The following is a 15,731-nucleotide window of genomic DNA, read 5'->3' on the forward strand; positions in this document are numbered from 1 at the left end:
AGCATAATCCCACCCTTGACCCTGATTGACAGGTTTCCCTGTAAGGCATCAATGGAAATACTAAGGGAATTAGTATTCCATTTGAGTTTTGGCTGGCTACATACGCGACGCTGAGAAAGTGAAAAAGCAGACGTGGTAATTGAAATTGCTATTTAAATATGACAGGGCCAAAACTCGTAAGATATGGGAAACACAGTTGCAAACGGACTTTGCTTTTCCATTTGAAATTTGGCAGTCACTGTGCGTTCGCTTAAACGAAAATGCAAACCGTAATGCGCGATTTGCAATTGCGTTTGGATTATGTCACATTTTATGCGTCCACAAATCGAAAACGCAATTGCAAATACAATTTGCAATTCCTTTTGAATAATGTCCGGAATATCATTCCATACTCCAGAATTCCCACTCAGGGTCTAGGAAAGACATTCTTCTGGATATTTTACAGTTAGCGAGTGGATTGCAAAAGGCGGGATTAAAATTTTCCTTCTTATGGGTTCCAGCCCATATAGGGGTGGAGGGGAATGAGCTGGCTAATATATATGCCAAGAAAGCAGCAGGAAAAGTCAACATAAAATACAGCAAAGCAGAGGTTAAGAGTATTATTAAAACAAAATCTTATGAAAAATGGCAAGTCTATTGGGATAATGAACCCGGTGGGAGACATCTTTTTAGTATACAGCCTAAAGTTAAAAAGTTTGCAGTTTCGAGCAGAACTAGACATGAGGAAGTGGTATTGTCCAGTTTGAGAATTGGGCATACCAGACTTAATAGTACCTTATTTCTAACGAAAAAGCATGTTGATGGAAACTGTGGGTATTGTATCAGGTGTAGCCCTGAAACAGTAGAGCATGTATTAATTCATTGTCAAAAATATTATCATGATAGGCAGAGGTTTATTGCTCAAGTAGAAGCCAATGAAAGTGTATTTGAATACAGGAATATTTTACAAAGAAAGGATGGGAAGATTTTGCATTTTTTGTTTTTGTTTTTAAAGAATACAGGCCTTTTGAAAAGAACTCCTGTTATACACTCCAGTCCAGCGGTGGCGGTAATGCAACAAATAGTTGTCAACCGCCATTTAAAAAAATTGAAGAAGAAGAAGAAGAAGACGAAGACATTCCTTTATCAATTTGGCTGTCACCTTCAGAAGGCTTCACTACTGTGTTTGCGCCGTTCAAGTGGAGGACATTGTACAGTTTCTGAATTATTGACGTGTCCAGTGAATAACACGATTTCCTGACCTAAGGTAAGCAGACTAGATGTCGTGTTTGCGTTTACAGTCCCAGGGCACTTTAAAAAACACGGAAGGGGAGCTAATGCTAGCGCTAGTGAAAGTACTTTACAGTCTGATTAAACGTGATCTAGCCTATTGTTTTTTTTTTTCTTTCTTCTACTTCTTTTCATCGTGCTGCTGTTAAGGTGCAATGGGGATAAAAGAAAAGCATGTTACCTTGTCTTGCCATGAGGTTTATAAGCATGTCTTTGCTGTTAGCAAGTTTATTTTAATGGGATGTTTGTGTTTTTAATTTAAGACATATATAGAATAGTATTACTGATTTATTTTCAAAGGCATTTATGTTTTTGCCATTTTTACAGGATTCCCATCAGCTGTGTACAGGATGTTGCTGTTGTGTAAAATATTTACTGGCTAACTAATATTAATGTTCGTTTTAAGTTGAGCTTAATTTTTATGTGAGCGCTGTTAATATTGTAGAAATTGCATTATAGATATAGTACTGTATAAAATTACACGCATTAATTAATGATATACTTTACATAACAATGCATATTTTCTGATCTTTATAATTTGAAATTTATTTGAAGGATAGCCCCTTGAGATGTACCATCTCGTTTTTGAGGGGGTCCTAGGAACAAACATGAATACAGACAACGGGTTACATTATATATCACATAATACTTCACATTCATACCAACATTTAGCTCTCCATAACTATCTCCTCACATACAAGCCCTCTAAGTACATTGATACATTAAGTATACAATTATCACACATAACATAGACATAATTAACATAATTTAAAGTACTAAAGGTCCTTACCTTTGATTTACAGTATATGTCTAACGGCAGAATGGAAAGGAATCGTATTATTGTAGTAATTTTGTGCAGTTTAAGAACAGAGAAAGAAAAGCTTCTGCAAGTTTTTAAGAATTGTTAAAAGTCGTTTTTGGGTAGGACATCTTCTAACTCTAGGAGTGGTATGTCATGCGTGTTAAGGCGTGATCTTTAAATGGGAACATAGTGTTGTTATTACTAATATGCACATTGCACATGCTTGCTCATGATGAAATGAGACACAGTCATTCCATTTAGTTTTAAGAGTTACATAAGGCATTTTAATTATTTTCACAGTCCATAATTTAAAAACATGTGATGTATTAATGTGCATTATGACATCTAGGGCATGTGATTGCAAAAGTCTAGATGAATGAAAGTTCAAGGCTCTACTGTAGTCCAGAGGTTTGCTTTTTGGGGGGCTTGGTGTTACCAAGTAATCTCCTTAAAGAAACTTTGGTCATACCAAAACAATTTTGTACAAATACAATCAAAGTAAGATGTGCTATATGTATTATATAATTGTTCAAGCTGCAAAACACACGTCAAATCATGAATGTGTTTTTTTTAACTCCTTATTACCTGGTTCACAGGATAAATACAAATAATCATTTTAAATTAAACCTCTTGCATCTTATTGGTGACACCGTATATCCTAGATACTTCCTTCTACTTAATATCTTAAAAGTGCAAGTTCCAATTTTTTTTTGCTGTGGATACACTACAGCTGTGGCCAAAAGTATTGGCAGTGACATTTTGTTGCTGAAAAGTTTGCTGCTTCAGTATTTGTGGATTTGTTCACATGTTTCTATGGAAAACAATGATACACATTTCATAAGTTTGAAAGGCTTTTATTGGCAAAAACATTCAATTTATGCAAGGAGTCAATTTTTACTGTGTTTACCCTTGTTCTTCATAACCTCTGCAATTTGCACTGGCATGCTGGATATCAGCTTCTGGGCCAAATCCTGACTGATGGCGATCCATTCTTGCCTTCTTAGTGCTCGAAGTTGATCACAATTTGTGGGCTCCTGCTTGTCCACTCGCCTTTCGAGGATTGACCACAGGTTCTCTATGGGATTAAGATCCAGGGAGTTGCCTGGCCACGGATCCAAAATTTCAATGTAATGATCTCCGAGCCACTTTATTATCACTGTTGCCTTGTGACATGGTGCTCCATCATGCTGGAAAATGCACGGATAATCACCAAATTGCTCCTGGATCGTTGGGAGAAGTTGCTCTTGCAGGACGTTTTGATACCATTCTTTATTCATGGCAGTGTTTTTGGGCAGAATTGTGGGAGAGCCCACTCCCTTGGATGAAAAGCAACCCCACCCCTTGATGGTTTCGGGATGCTTCACTGTTGGCACGACACAGGACTCATGGTAGTGTTCACCTTTTCTTCTCTGGACTATCGATTTTCCAAATGTCCCAAACAGTCGGAAGGGGGCTTCAGAGAAAATATCTTTGCACCAGTCTTCTGCTGTCCAATCCTTGTACTTCCTGCATAATTTCAGTCTGTCCTTGATGTTCTTCTTGGAGAGAAGTGGCTTCTTTGCTGCCCTTCTTGACACCAGGCCATTGTCCAAATGTCTTCGCCTCACTGTGCGTGCAGATGCACTCACACCAACCTGCTGCCAATATTGAGCAAGCTCTGCACTGGTGGTGACACGATTCTGTAGCTGACTCCTCAGGAGGAGACAGTCCTGACACTTGCTGGACACTCTGGGATGTCCTGAAGCCTTCTTCACTGCAGTTGAACCTCGCACCTTGAAGTTCTTGATGATCCGGTAAATTGTTATTTCAGGTGTAATATTCTTTGCAACAATTTCCTGTGAGCAAAATGGCATGTGAGGCCATTTTGATGCAAAGTGATGATGGCTGCACGTCTTTCTTTAGAGATAACATTGCTAACAAGAACACTATGATTGAAGCACTACTTCCCTCCTTTTATAGCAAACAGTCTGCTCTTATAATCCAATCAGAATGATAGTGATGTCACCAGACTAGTACTTGTTTACACTTTGGTCATACCAAAACATTTTGTGCCAGGACCAAAAAACAGTGAAATTTGTGATTTTGTGATTTTAGTTAATTATTTTGGCCAATGAAGCTTTTTGCAAATATTTAAAATGCATCTGATCACTCTGCACAATAATCTAGAAACAATGTGAATCAACACCACAACAACTGAAGCAGAACAATTTGTGAAACACAAAATGTATGTCACTGCCAATACTTTTGGCCATGGCTGTACATGAGCAGCATGTAGGTTGTTATATATCCTGCACAAGCTGGAAGTAGGGATGGGCTTATTACTTATTTTCTTTTTGATCCGATACCAATAATTTAAAGTCCAATATTGCCAATATACCAATACTTCTAATAAATTGATTTTTTTGCTATTTCTTGGGATAAAATGGGTCATTTTTAAAATATAATTTTAAGTCATAATTCAAGTCATTGAATATACAGAAGATTATTAGACGTCTGTTTTCTTTACCGTTACAAAAATTAACCATGGTTTCACGTCAGTAACTTTAGATTAACCATGGAATTTAGTTAAACCATAGTTACCACACAATTAATCATGGTTACTTCTACAATATTACTTTATTAAAACCATGGTTAACTAATTTTTTAATTACTTAACAACAATTACACACAAACTCATTTTAAGAAATGTCACCTTTTAGATATGTTGTTTCTATCATTACCTCCAGGCACTGATCCCTCTTGTTTGAACAAGTCTTGTGACTGCACAAGCGCTTGTCTGCTTGTGTCATTCAGCATGCGTATGTTAAGATGTGCGGAAGAAGAAATGGTTCCCATCCTGCACAAGTATTTGCTAATATTGCTTTTTATTTCATGTTGAAGCTTATGATTATTGTTCATGCTAACCAAATAATAATATCCCTAGTTTAAAAAAATATAGAATTTTTTAGAATCAATGTTTTTGTGAGGATTGATATTTTTGATACAACATCAGTATCAGAAGTATCAATACATTAGGATCGATCTAATCCTTAGATCCATCCATAGTTGGAAGCACTGTGCACACGTGACTCTGAATGGCATAGCTTTCTTAGATACTGTAAGATTTTTCAAAAATGTCTTAAAGGCTATCCTTTAGCTAATATGGTCAAACTACACTCATAGAATTCTAGTGGGTATCGATACTTGTCAATGAGGATAAGAGATATGAATCATGCTGCAACAATGTAAACACACTTCATGATAATTTTTCACTGAAGCCCAACTATGGAATGCTTCAGTTGTTTCCTCTGGAGGCTGTATACAGAGGTAGGAAGGGACCAAGGCATGTCTGAATCCAATGTTCATGTCACATCGTGATACCTTCATCTGTTCGATTTTTGAAGGCAGCATAGGTGTTTCCTTCGCTGCCTATGAAATACCACAATCCTGTGCGTGTGGCTCCACGGCGGTTGAGCTGAAGAAAAACATTGCAGCCGAAGAGTCATTTGATAGCCAATTTGTGCATAAATTTACATTTTTATTCACTTTTTCCATTTCTAGTGAGAGAGTAGTATTGTAGTTATTAAATATACACTTGTTTATTGTTAAAACTCTCCTGAGATTGTTCTAGATTATTAGACCATTCCGTCCAACCGAACCACAATGAAGCAGACTAGAGGTCGACCAATATTGTTTTTTTCAGGCCGATGCCGATCTTTTGAAATCCGGGTCGGCCGATGGCCGATTAATGCTGCCGATTTATTTTGGCCGATATTTGGCTGATATGTGCTTGTTTTAACCTCTTATTTGAACCTTTTATTTGAAAGATAAAATGTAACACAAATAATTACTTAAGATTTCTCAACAAATACATTTATTGAACACTTGACCAATCTGCACTTGTACACTTAAATTAAAAATGTATAATGTAAAAACATATTGTATAAATAATGTATTAAAAATATATTAAATAAACAAAGCAGGTGTTACGAACTGCTCCGAGACACGAAGGTTGAGATCCAAATGCAGCTTTAATTAAGGGGCAATCCAGACACGTAATCCAATATTCAGAGCATCCAAGAGAAGCACAGGCATAACTAGGGATGGGTATCGTTAAGTTTTAATGGTATTACTATCTTACCGATACAGCTTATCGATCAGGTACTTCAACTGTATTCGTAACGGTTCTTTTTGTTATAATATATATATATATATATATTTATTTATTTATATTAAACAAAGATAAACGTTATATGGGCACAGTGATTTAATTTCAGGAAGGTCTACTAACATTACTGTTCAGGTGTGGTCTAAAAAGAAATCTAATAAAGTAATCAATTGTAAAATAACACTGCATAGTTTATCATAGATTAATGCTTATTAATGCAGAAGTTATTCATTCTAGAGCTGTAAGTGATTTTCTCTTTGTCTTTTGTTGTTTGATTCGCAGTAATGACTCAATCGTCAGCATGTTTATTAGACTGCTTCCCCTTTAAGACAGAGTCTAATAGGCTCCTGATACACCATATTTTCTCCCAACTATTTCCATAACTACGTCCATTTAAAACTGTGTTTAAGTGAATCTCCAAGCCGGTCGTTTTGACATATTTTTGTGTATAGTTGATCGTTTAGACGTGCACATGAAACCCAAAGTAGCCTATACTTTGCTTGTCTCGTTGTGGTCTGTTTCGGAGCACGCGCCGCCTTGGGAACGGTATCTCTTGCGCTCTTTTTATTATTAAACGCAACAGTAGCATTTTACAACAATCACCGATCGTGCTGATTCTGACGTTAAGTTTGAGTTTTAGGGAGAAATGTCAGTATAAAAATGTCAGTGCACCGCTGTGAAGGGAAGGAATTTGTGCTAGACAGAATGTGGCTTATGTATAAATATTTTTTTTCACACACAGACTAATATCACAGATCTAAACCAGGCTACGTTTCGTTCTGTCACTCATTTAGCAGGGCTCGTGTTGTGCTCGCTGTAGCACCGCGTGAGAGATCTCTCTCTCTCTCTCTGTCTCTCTGACTGCGAATAGCTAAATTGCATCACAGACAAATGTTTTCATATTATTATACATAGAAATGGCTGGCGAGATAAAATAACTTTCTCTTTATAGCAATAATAAATGTATTTTCTTAATTTCTCCAGTACCGACAGCAGAACCGATAACGTCCGAGCTTACCAAAGCCAGTCCTTCAATAGCCTATACTGCGTTGGTATATTTGTATTACTTATTTCTCTGCATTGAGTGACAACCCTCTCAAATATAAGACACACAAACAGAACAAATAAAAGTCTCAGATTCACTGTCTGTAATTGCAAAATTCTTGCTTACTTATTATGACATGATAGCAACCCTTCTGCTGTGATAATGCAACTTCAACTACGCTATCAATATCCAAAGTAGCCGAACGTCATGTTGCGTTTTTTCTCGAAGTTGGCAGTAACATATCAAAAGTTTTTAATTAAATATAAAGGAGTTATACAAATGTAATCCTTACCGTTTTTTCCAAGGAACTTAGCTCCAACCTTAGGCACTGGATGAGGTCTGCTCACTCTGCTGGAAAATGACTCTAGGGGCAGCGTTCATCGAACACGTGCGCCTGCCTTAATAATCTGCTTGATATACTTGGATATTGGCCGATGCCGATTATGTTAAAAATTGCAAAAAATCGGCCGATTAATCTCTAATTAACCTCTAAAGCAGACACATTACCTTTAGTGGATGGCTATAATTGCTGGTATCCTAGCAACTATGTGATGTTATGCTGCCTCAGTAGCCTGTCCGAAACCAATTTCTGGAGGTACCTTTGTACACAAATGCATCTGTTGAGTCGTTGACTGATAGGACAGCGAGGCAACAAGACAGCTACCTTTGGTTTTGGACGCAGACATTGTTCCTTGTGTTCACAGACTGTTCCCAATGACTCAATTTGATATTGTGCAGTTGTCATGGAAATGACACATGCCCTCATGCCACAGAAGGGAGTCATTCAGCTTTAGCCAGAGACCATGTGTAATCTTCAGAGGGGGAGTGCTGCAGATTGAGATCATTCTGAAAGTGGCAACAGTAATTAGGGGTGTTTTTCTAAACTCCTAACCTTAAGTAATAAACTTAAGCATGTATATTGTACTACACCATTTGTGCAGTGGAAATTAATTATTGATTGTATCTCAAATTGTGCGACTTATATTAAGTTGCACAATAATAATAATAAGCTAGTTGGTGGTATTACATTTTGGTGAAATCGGACTTAAAGTCCCTCTAGTCACTGGTTTAACCCCTAAAAACTAATTTAGTATGCATGGATGACTCATAACTATGCAAATTAGTTCCCGCCTCCATCTCCACTCACCCCTGCACTGCTTGCCTGCAGCTTGGGCTACCTTCACACCTTCATCTCTGTTCACTGTAAAAGTACTAACTGCTACACAATGGCAAGTGGTAATATTGGACTAATTCAGCAATACATGAAGATAAACACCATAGAAAGTCTCTGAAGAAAGGCATATAGTTCATCATAACTAACATTTTAATATACAATATGTAAATGTTTTGAGTAACGTTTGCCGTAACTTTCTTCGTCAACATACCCAAGTCATGTAAAATTTCCTGTTAGCATTTGACATGGATCATCATGTAACTTGGCATGCTAATGTTGGCTAACTTTATCTAGCACACTGCAGATTTGTTGGACTAAAAATAAAATGTTTCTTTTGCTGTTGGCGTGAATGGAAATGCAAAAATAATATTTGCCACTGTCCTCCATTCAATGCTATAAAAGTTTACCCTGCTATAATTTACATCTGGGTTTCCAAACCAGTAAATGCGAAAAGACACCATACCATAGTAATCATATAGAAACATGCATATCAATCAACATGCTGCTCAGATATGGAGGAAAAAACATGCAAAAATAATAAATAAATACATAAATAAATGTAATAATAAGAAAATAAATAAAGGAATAAATGTCTTGATAAAACAAATATAATTTGTTTTTAATGAAAGTTATTCCTGAATTTATCTTTGTATGACCTTTTTTCCTTTATTTATTATTTTCTCTTTTTATTTTTATTCTTTAAAACATTTTTTTTATTCTTTCATTTGTTTTTGTATTATTTATTTATGCATTCATTTATTTATTCCCACATGTATATAGTTCTATATTTAAATAGATTTATTTATTTTTGTATTTATTCTTACATTTCTGTCTCTTGTATGATAATTATGTGGGCGGGTCCTGTTTACCATTGGCTTATTGTAGATTGAAGCGTGTGCTCGATTACTCTTGACTTGTTTTGATGTGACGTTAGGTCATAGCCATATCGTGTAAACTAGCTATTTGTGGGGCTAAAAACATAAGAGTTTAAGTCAATCCACGATGTATTGGTTATACTACAATCACAAAATAAATGGGGAGCTGTTTCTTCAACAAAACCACAAAATGAGCAAGTTTCATAAATGATATGATTTAATCTTGTCCTTTTTTTTCTGTGTATATAACTTCATATTTTGATGTCTGCAAATCCATAATATTGTTTTCTGTTATGATTGTTCATTGTAAAAGATACAACCATGCTTCATTTCCCTGATCGTTTATGTATGTATAGCCTACATCATAGAAGTATACATCTGCAATACAAAAATCTATCGCTGACTCTTCACATATCTAGAGAGTTGCGCGACATGCGAATGAAGTCGATAACCACACATCAAATAACTATGTTTCGTTTAAAGTAGAGGTGCTTATTGATGTTTTAGGAGAGCTCTATGCTGGTATGAATGTCGTAGCACATCCTGGATTGTTAAACTCTCTGCAAAACGTTTCCCTGCATATTCAAAATCTGTGCGAGTCAAAAGGTGCTAAGGTGGGACGTCCATCTGCTTCCGATAAGTACTATTGAGCTCTCATCCAATGATGCACTGGAGCTACGCAAGGACCGCCTCCCTCATCCATGTTGCACACAGAAAAGTAAAAATAAATACATGTATAAATAAATAAGTATATATGGGAATATATAAATATGGAAATAAATATATATGGGAATAAATAAATATAAAAAATTAATTAACACAAAAATAAAAAAAATGCTAAATAAAAGAATAAATAATTAAAAGCTAAAAAGAATAAAAATAAAGTTACAAATAAATATAGAAAATAATAAAGGAATAAAGTCATACAATAATAACTTCAGGAATAAATGTAATTAAAAACTAATTATATTTGTTTAATCAAGACATTCAATCCTTTTATTTTTTTTTTTATTATTACATTTATTCATTTATTATCTATGCAGGTTTTGGCCTCCATACTCGGGTGTTCTGAGCAGCATGACAAAACAAACAAAAATCTATTAATCAGTGTATTGTGGGTATTTATGGGCCACAGGTGAATTTTGATGGGGTTTTTTCTCATTATGTTTTTTTTTTTTTTTTGGACAGACATTTTGTTGCAGCAATTATGGCACACTCTACTTATGACAGTGAAATTGAAGGTGATTATGCTGTCAACTGGTCATTAATGAAAGAGCGGCTGAATTCCTTCCAGCACTTCCCTCGTTCTCAAGAAGTTTCTGTGGAGCGACTGAACCGGGCAGGTTTTTATTTCACAGGAGAGGCAGACAGGGTGCAGTGTTTTAGTTGCAATGTAACAGTGGAGGACTGGAAAAGAGGAGATGACCCATTGCAGAGGCATAAGCAAGCATCTCCTGCCTGCTCATTCCTCGGGTGTGTTCACAGCTTGAATACCCAGAGTCACTTGCCCAGTGTCTCTGCTTATAACGAAGAGGCAGAATCCAGGAAGTTTCTCCTCCTCACGGGAGGGGTGGTGGATGAGACAATATATCCCAAGGTGCCACACATGAAGAGCGAGGAAGCTCGGCTTAATACTTTCAGTAACTGGCCAGCAAACTCTCCGGTCCAGCCCACCGATCTGGCAGAAGCAGGCCTGTATTACCTTAACAGGGATGACATTGTACAGTGTTTTTGTTGTGGGGGGATGCTTTCAGGATGGCAGCAAGGCGATGATGCCTGGGATGAACATACAAAGTACTACCAAAACTGCTTCTTTATCTTGGGCCATGATGTGGGCAATGTGCCACTGGTGACACCCAGATCCGGAATGAATGGTGACAGGACCTCTCTCGAGACTTTTGAGGGGCGTCTTAATAGCTTCAATAGCAGACAACACCCCATAGACCACGAAAGACTGGCTAGAGCTGGCTTCTACAGCACAGGTAGACTAGTATATTAAATGATTTTTAGATAGATTGAGAAATTTAACAAATTGTACAAAATGTGTTTGTGTTTTGTCATACAGGTGTCCAAGACAAAGTTATCTGCTTTAAGTGTGGAGGAGGAGTCAAGAACTGGCTACCTGATGAAGATCCTTGGGAGGAGCACGCCAGGCACTATCCTGGGTAAATAAAAATGTTGTACATACATTGAGGTACTGTTTTCTTTTTGAAGAAATAGTTAATAAAAAAAATGCCATTTCTGTCATCATCTACTCTGCCTTATTTGCTGTTAGATTATATATTTATTTAGTGGAACACAAAGAATTATTTAGCATAATGTCTACATGATCTTTTCAATACAATGAAAGTGGATAATAACTGGGGATATCAAGTTCCAAAAAGGACAAATGTACCTTAAAATAGTGCACATCACTAATGCACTAGTCTTGTAAAGCCATACATTAGCTTTATGTGAAGAATGTGCTGAAATGTAAGTTACTGACTGAAAATAATGCTTTGAAAAGCTTGCCTTTAAATTTTGGGGTGAACTGTTATTGTTTCCTTATATTTAGATTTGAACACACACAAATTATATCATCTTCATATAAATATATTTTTTGGATATAGACCATGTGTGTTACACATGTAAGTATGAACTATGGAAAATATTTGGATTCATAATTGTGAAATTTGTATAATTGCCCTACAGCTGCAGTTTTCTTCTGGCAGAAAAAGGAAAAGAATATGTCAGCAATGTGCAACTGAATTATCCTAAAGGACAACATTCAGTGAGTCATTATCTATCCTTTAAAGCACTCGTAATGTAGTGATGAAATGCATAGTTGGTATTTATAATGAAAGCCATTTGAAAACGCCTTTTATTCCAGTAACAATAAATCATTTTGTTGAGTATAATTTTATATGTAGTCTACTTGTTATTTGTCCTTACAGAGGTCAAATCAAAATGGCTTTTCAAATCATGAGAGAGGTAAGGATTTCTGACTTTATTTTACTTACTAATCCAACACACCCATAACCACCATTATGTTTAGTTGTATAGCTGCTCTTTGCAATATATTTGGAAACATTGTCATTGCCTGGTTGTCATTTTGCCTTCCAAAGTCAAGCAGTCAGAGGTTGAGCAAAAGGCTGTTGAAATGGGTTTTGACCCCATCAAAGTGAAGAGAACCATTCTGCAGAAGTTACGTCAGAACAGTGAGGGTTATACCTCAGTAGAGGCTCTTATTCAAGACCTCCGCACACAGGAGAGTGATGTTGTTGTACCTGAAAAGCCAGGCAAGTGCTTGTTTTTCTTTCCAATATACTTCCAAAACATATCTGTTTTAACATGCTAATGTAATTCAATTAAGCACACTTAAAATGAAATGTAATCCTTGTTTTAAAATAAGATTCCAGGACAGATGGGCAACTTTTCAACACATAACAAAAGCATACCAAAATCAAATCCATTTATTGTCACTCAACCTTTTACACAAGTGCAACAGTGGGGTGAAGGTCTTTGGTAATTGTAATCAGTGGAAATCAGCAGAAAACCGTCATGTTTTCCTTTTTATATTAGGGTTCATCCATCTCCTCCATTACTATTGTTTAACATTGTGTTTGTTTCATATATATTTTTTCAGCAGAGGACCCTATGAAGAAACTTGAGAAACTCCAGCGTGAGAAGCTCTGTAAAGTCTGCATGGACGGTGACATTAGCGTTGTCTTTATTCCATGTGGACACTTGGTCACTTGTCAAAAGTGCTCAGATCCCCTAGACAAATGTCCCATCTGCTGTGCCACCATCACACAGAAGATAAAGACCTACAATGCCTAAAACAAAACAAAGTAACCAACTCCAAATGAAACCCTGATGTTCACTGACTGTGTGGGAATTTAATCATTCCTTAATACTGCACATAGATGTGTATTTGATTTAAGATGATCATGTGTATATATATGAAAATATCCATAGATATACTCAAATTTATAATCTTGTTGTATTTTTACATTTCCATGTGTTTGATTTTGATCAAGGCAGGGGCAGACTACATAATTGAACTTATATTGTATTGCAGTGAAAGAAATCTTTACCTCCTCCCCACTTCCAAAACGTTACTCTGGGGACAATATCATTTTCTTTATATAGCTGCTTCGCTCAAATACCCAGAAATACTCAGATTGATGTTAAAGGAATATCCGGGTTCAATACAAGTTAAACTCAATTGACATGTTTGGCATACTATTGATTACCTAAAAAAAATATTTTGACTCATCCCTCCTTTTCTTAAAAAAACAAATAATAATAAATCAAGGTTACAGTAAGACACACAATGGAAGTGAATGTGGCCAATTTTTGGAGGGTTTAAAAGGCAGAAATGTGAAGCTTATAATTTTATAAATGCACTCATTAATTCTTCTGTTAAAACTCATTTGTTTGAGCTGTGAAGTTGTCTAAATTGTCTTTAATCATTTTAGGTTTTTACGATTTGTTGACTACATCATGAAGTTGTAAAATTGGCTATAACATTATACAGAAAATCATGTTTACTGACAATTATTGCTTTTTTAAAGAAAAGGAGGAACGAGTCGAAATTAAGTTTTGTGGTAATCAAAATATGCCACAAATGTTGTTGATTGTGCTTAACTGGTCTTGACCCTGGAATATAATTTTAACAACCATAGTACCTTTTTGACTAAATTTTATGAATATTTTCATTTAGTTTAATGAATTAACATTATCATGTATTATATTTTATCTAGGCTATTATATTTTTTAAATTAATATTTAAAATATTATCTTTTATTCATTTATTATAACAGGATAATTTCTTGACACTTTGTTTTAGGGTTGATTAAATGTTACCAGTCAAAACTGGTTTTCTCGTGATTCCAATTATTTTTTTATCATGACTCCTGTAGTATGATTTAAGTTGTGTTAACATGGCAGTGGCAGTAAATGTAGAATTCCTCACAAATCTTTTAACATTTTGGTTGATCTCAAATTGTGAAGTTTAAATTGACCTATTGGCTACGAGAAGCTCAAGAATTGTAATGCTTTTCACAGCAATAGAACATTAAACTTTGATTTCTATTTTTTTATTCTATAGATTATAGACCATTTCAAGAATGTAAACAAAAACATAGGTCCAAATGTATTTCCAGATCCTTTCAACAGTCTCTTTTTCAAAGTCAGTCAGTCCACTTGTTGGCTGTTTTTCTATGTGAACAAGTGTCATGAAAGTTTAGCTCCTATCTACTTGAATGGGGAAAGACTAAAATCTCAAACCGTTGGTCAAAAATAAGCAGTAAAATCTGACAACGGTGTCTCGTCTGGAAGGCTGTGTACTCTGGAGGTCGGATTTGTCAGCTGCATAGTCATCAAGGCTGTCTCGTTTCAGAAACGCGAGTAGGACACTTCGGCTATGTTCAGACTGCAGGAAAATCGTATCATTCCAGGCAGACTGTCCGCACTATTAATTGCAAGTGATCAAATCAGTTTTGCGCGTTCAGACATAACCAACCTATCTGCGTGGGTTGCTTTGGTAATGATGTAGATGTACCCACGTGACGATGCTTTCAAAACAGATGCGGGAAAATTGGATGTGCATCATCTCGCTTTCCAAATAAGCACCATGTTCAGTCTCGGTGCAGAACTCCTCTGTCACTGAGTTGTGCTTGTGTGACGGAGGAGAATGGTAAATATGATGTTCCGCGCTGTAGTCACCGATTTTTGACGTCATCGTTGTGTGTTGCGTTAAGATTGATGCAAAAGACCATTTGAAAAACGAATTGAGCAGACTGAGATACATCTGGAAAAATCAGATTTCAATCCAATTTGAAACCACCACCCAATGTGGTTTGAATCAGATTTGGAAAAAATGTGGACCGCAATTTTTACTGTCTAGACTATCAAAAACTCATCTGGATATGCAAAAAATCGGATTTTTAGTGGAGGATGCATGAGGTGTATCCTTTGTGGGCACGCAACCAACAATTCTTTGCTTCAACAGAAATGACACCAATTGTAAATATGATGTTCAAATGCTAGTAATGTTAATTCCCAAGTTGAAGTACCTCAGTAGATGGTACCGAGTATATAATATATAATTAAAATAAAGTATTATAGACTCAAAGTACACCTGTAAAATCTATTTTCTTTTCTCATTACATCATTGAAATTCTCCTAATATGCACCTCATAGGCTACTTTCCATTCCAAAGGGACTTTGTTCCATTCTCACTCAAAGCGCTCGCGCTTGTTAAAGAGTGGCATGCTGTCATAGCAACCGTGATATGTTCCGTTTCCAATTGACCTACAAAGGCAGTCTTGTTTAAAGAGGCTTGTTTAAATGAGTACACTGCAGCCTTCAAAACGAGACAGTTTCTCGCTGCACTTGACAGCGCAATCACTTATGTAAAAACAACCTATCTCAAC

At 36.1% G+C, this 15,731-nt stretch overlaps 1 protein-coding gene across 2 annotated transcripts; it reads left to right on the forward strand.

The window, feature by feature from the left end:
- The first annotated feature begins 1,079 nt into the window (after positions 1-1,079).
- LOC127617342 (E3 ubiquitin-protein ligase XIAP-like) lies at positions 1,080-14,172 on the forward strand. Of its 2 annotated transcripts, none has more exons than XM_052089340.1 (7): positions 1,080-1,246; positions 10,501-11,294; positions 11,378-11,477; positions 12,004-12,082; positions 12,246-12,282; positions 12,417-12,590; positions 12,938-14,172. In XM_052089340.1, exons 2-7 carry the CDS (start codon positions 10,520-10,522, stop codon positions 13,129-13,131), a joined length of 1,359 nt encoding a protein of 452 aa, XP_051945300.1. In that variant the 5' UTR covers positions 1,080-1,246; positions 10,501-10,519; the 3' UTR covers positions 13,132-14,172. The 2 variants fall into 2 exon arrangements, with proteins under 2 accessions (XP_051945300.1, XP_051945301.1); XM_052089341.1 differs by having other exon boundaries at positions 12,941-14,172.
- The last annotated feature ends 1,559 nt before the right edge of the window (positions 14,173-15,731 follow it).

The sequence above is a fragment of the Xyrauchen texanus genome, chromosome 23 (assembly GCF_025860055.1).
Source record: "Xyrauchen texanus isolate HMW12.3.18 chromosome 23, RBS_HiC_50CHRs, whole genome shotgun sequence".
Lineage (NCBI taxonomy): Eukaryota > Metazoa > Chordata > Actinopteri > Cypriniformes > Catostomidae > Xyrauchen > Xyrauchen texanus.

Bases quoted from the DNA above. Each gene is read 5' to 3' on its own strand.
- LOC127617342 (XM_052089340.1), top strand. From the start codon at position 10,520: ATGGCACACTCTACTTATGACAGTGAAATTGAAGGTGATTATGCTGTC. The intron at 11,295-11,377 runs GTAGACTAGTAT...TTTGTCATACAG, and splicing joins AGCTGGCTTCTACAGCACAG to GTGTCCAAGACAAAGTTATC. The intron at 12,083-12,245 runs GTGAGTCATTAT...TTGTCCTTACAG, and splicing joins ATCCTAAAGGACAACATTCA to AGGTCAAATCAAAATGGCTT.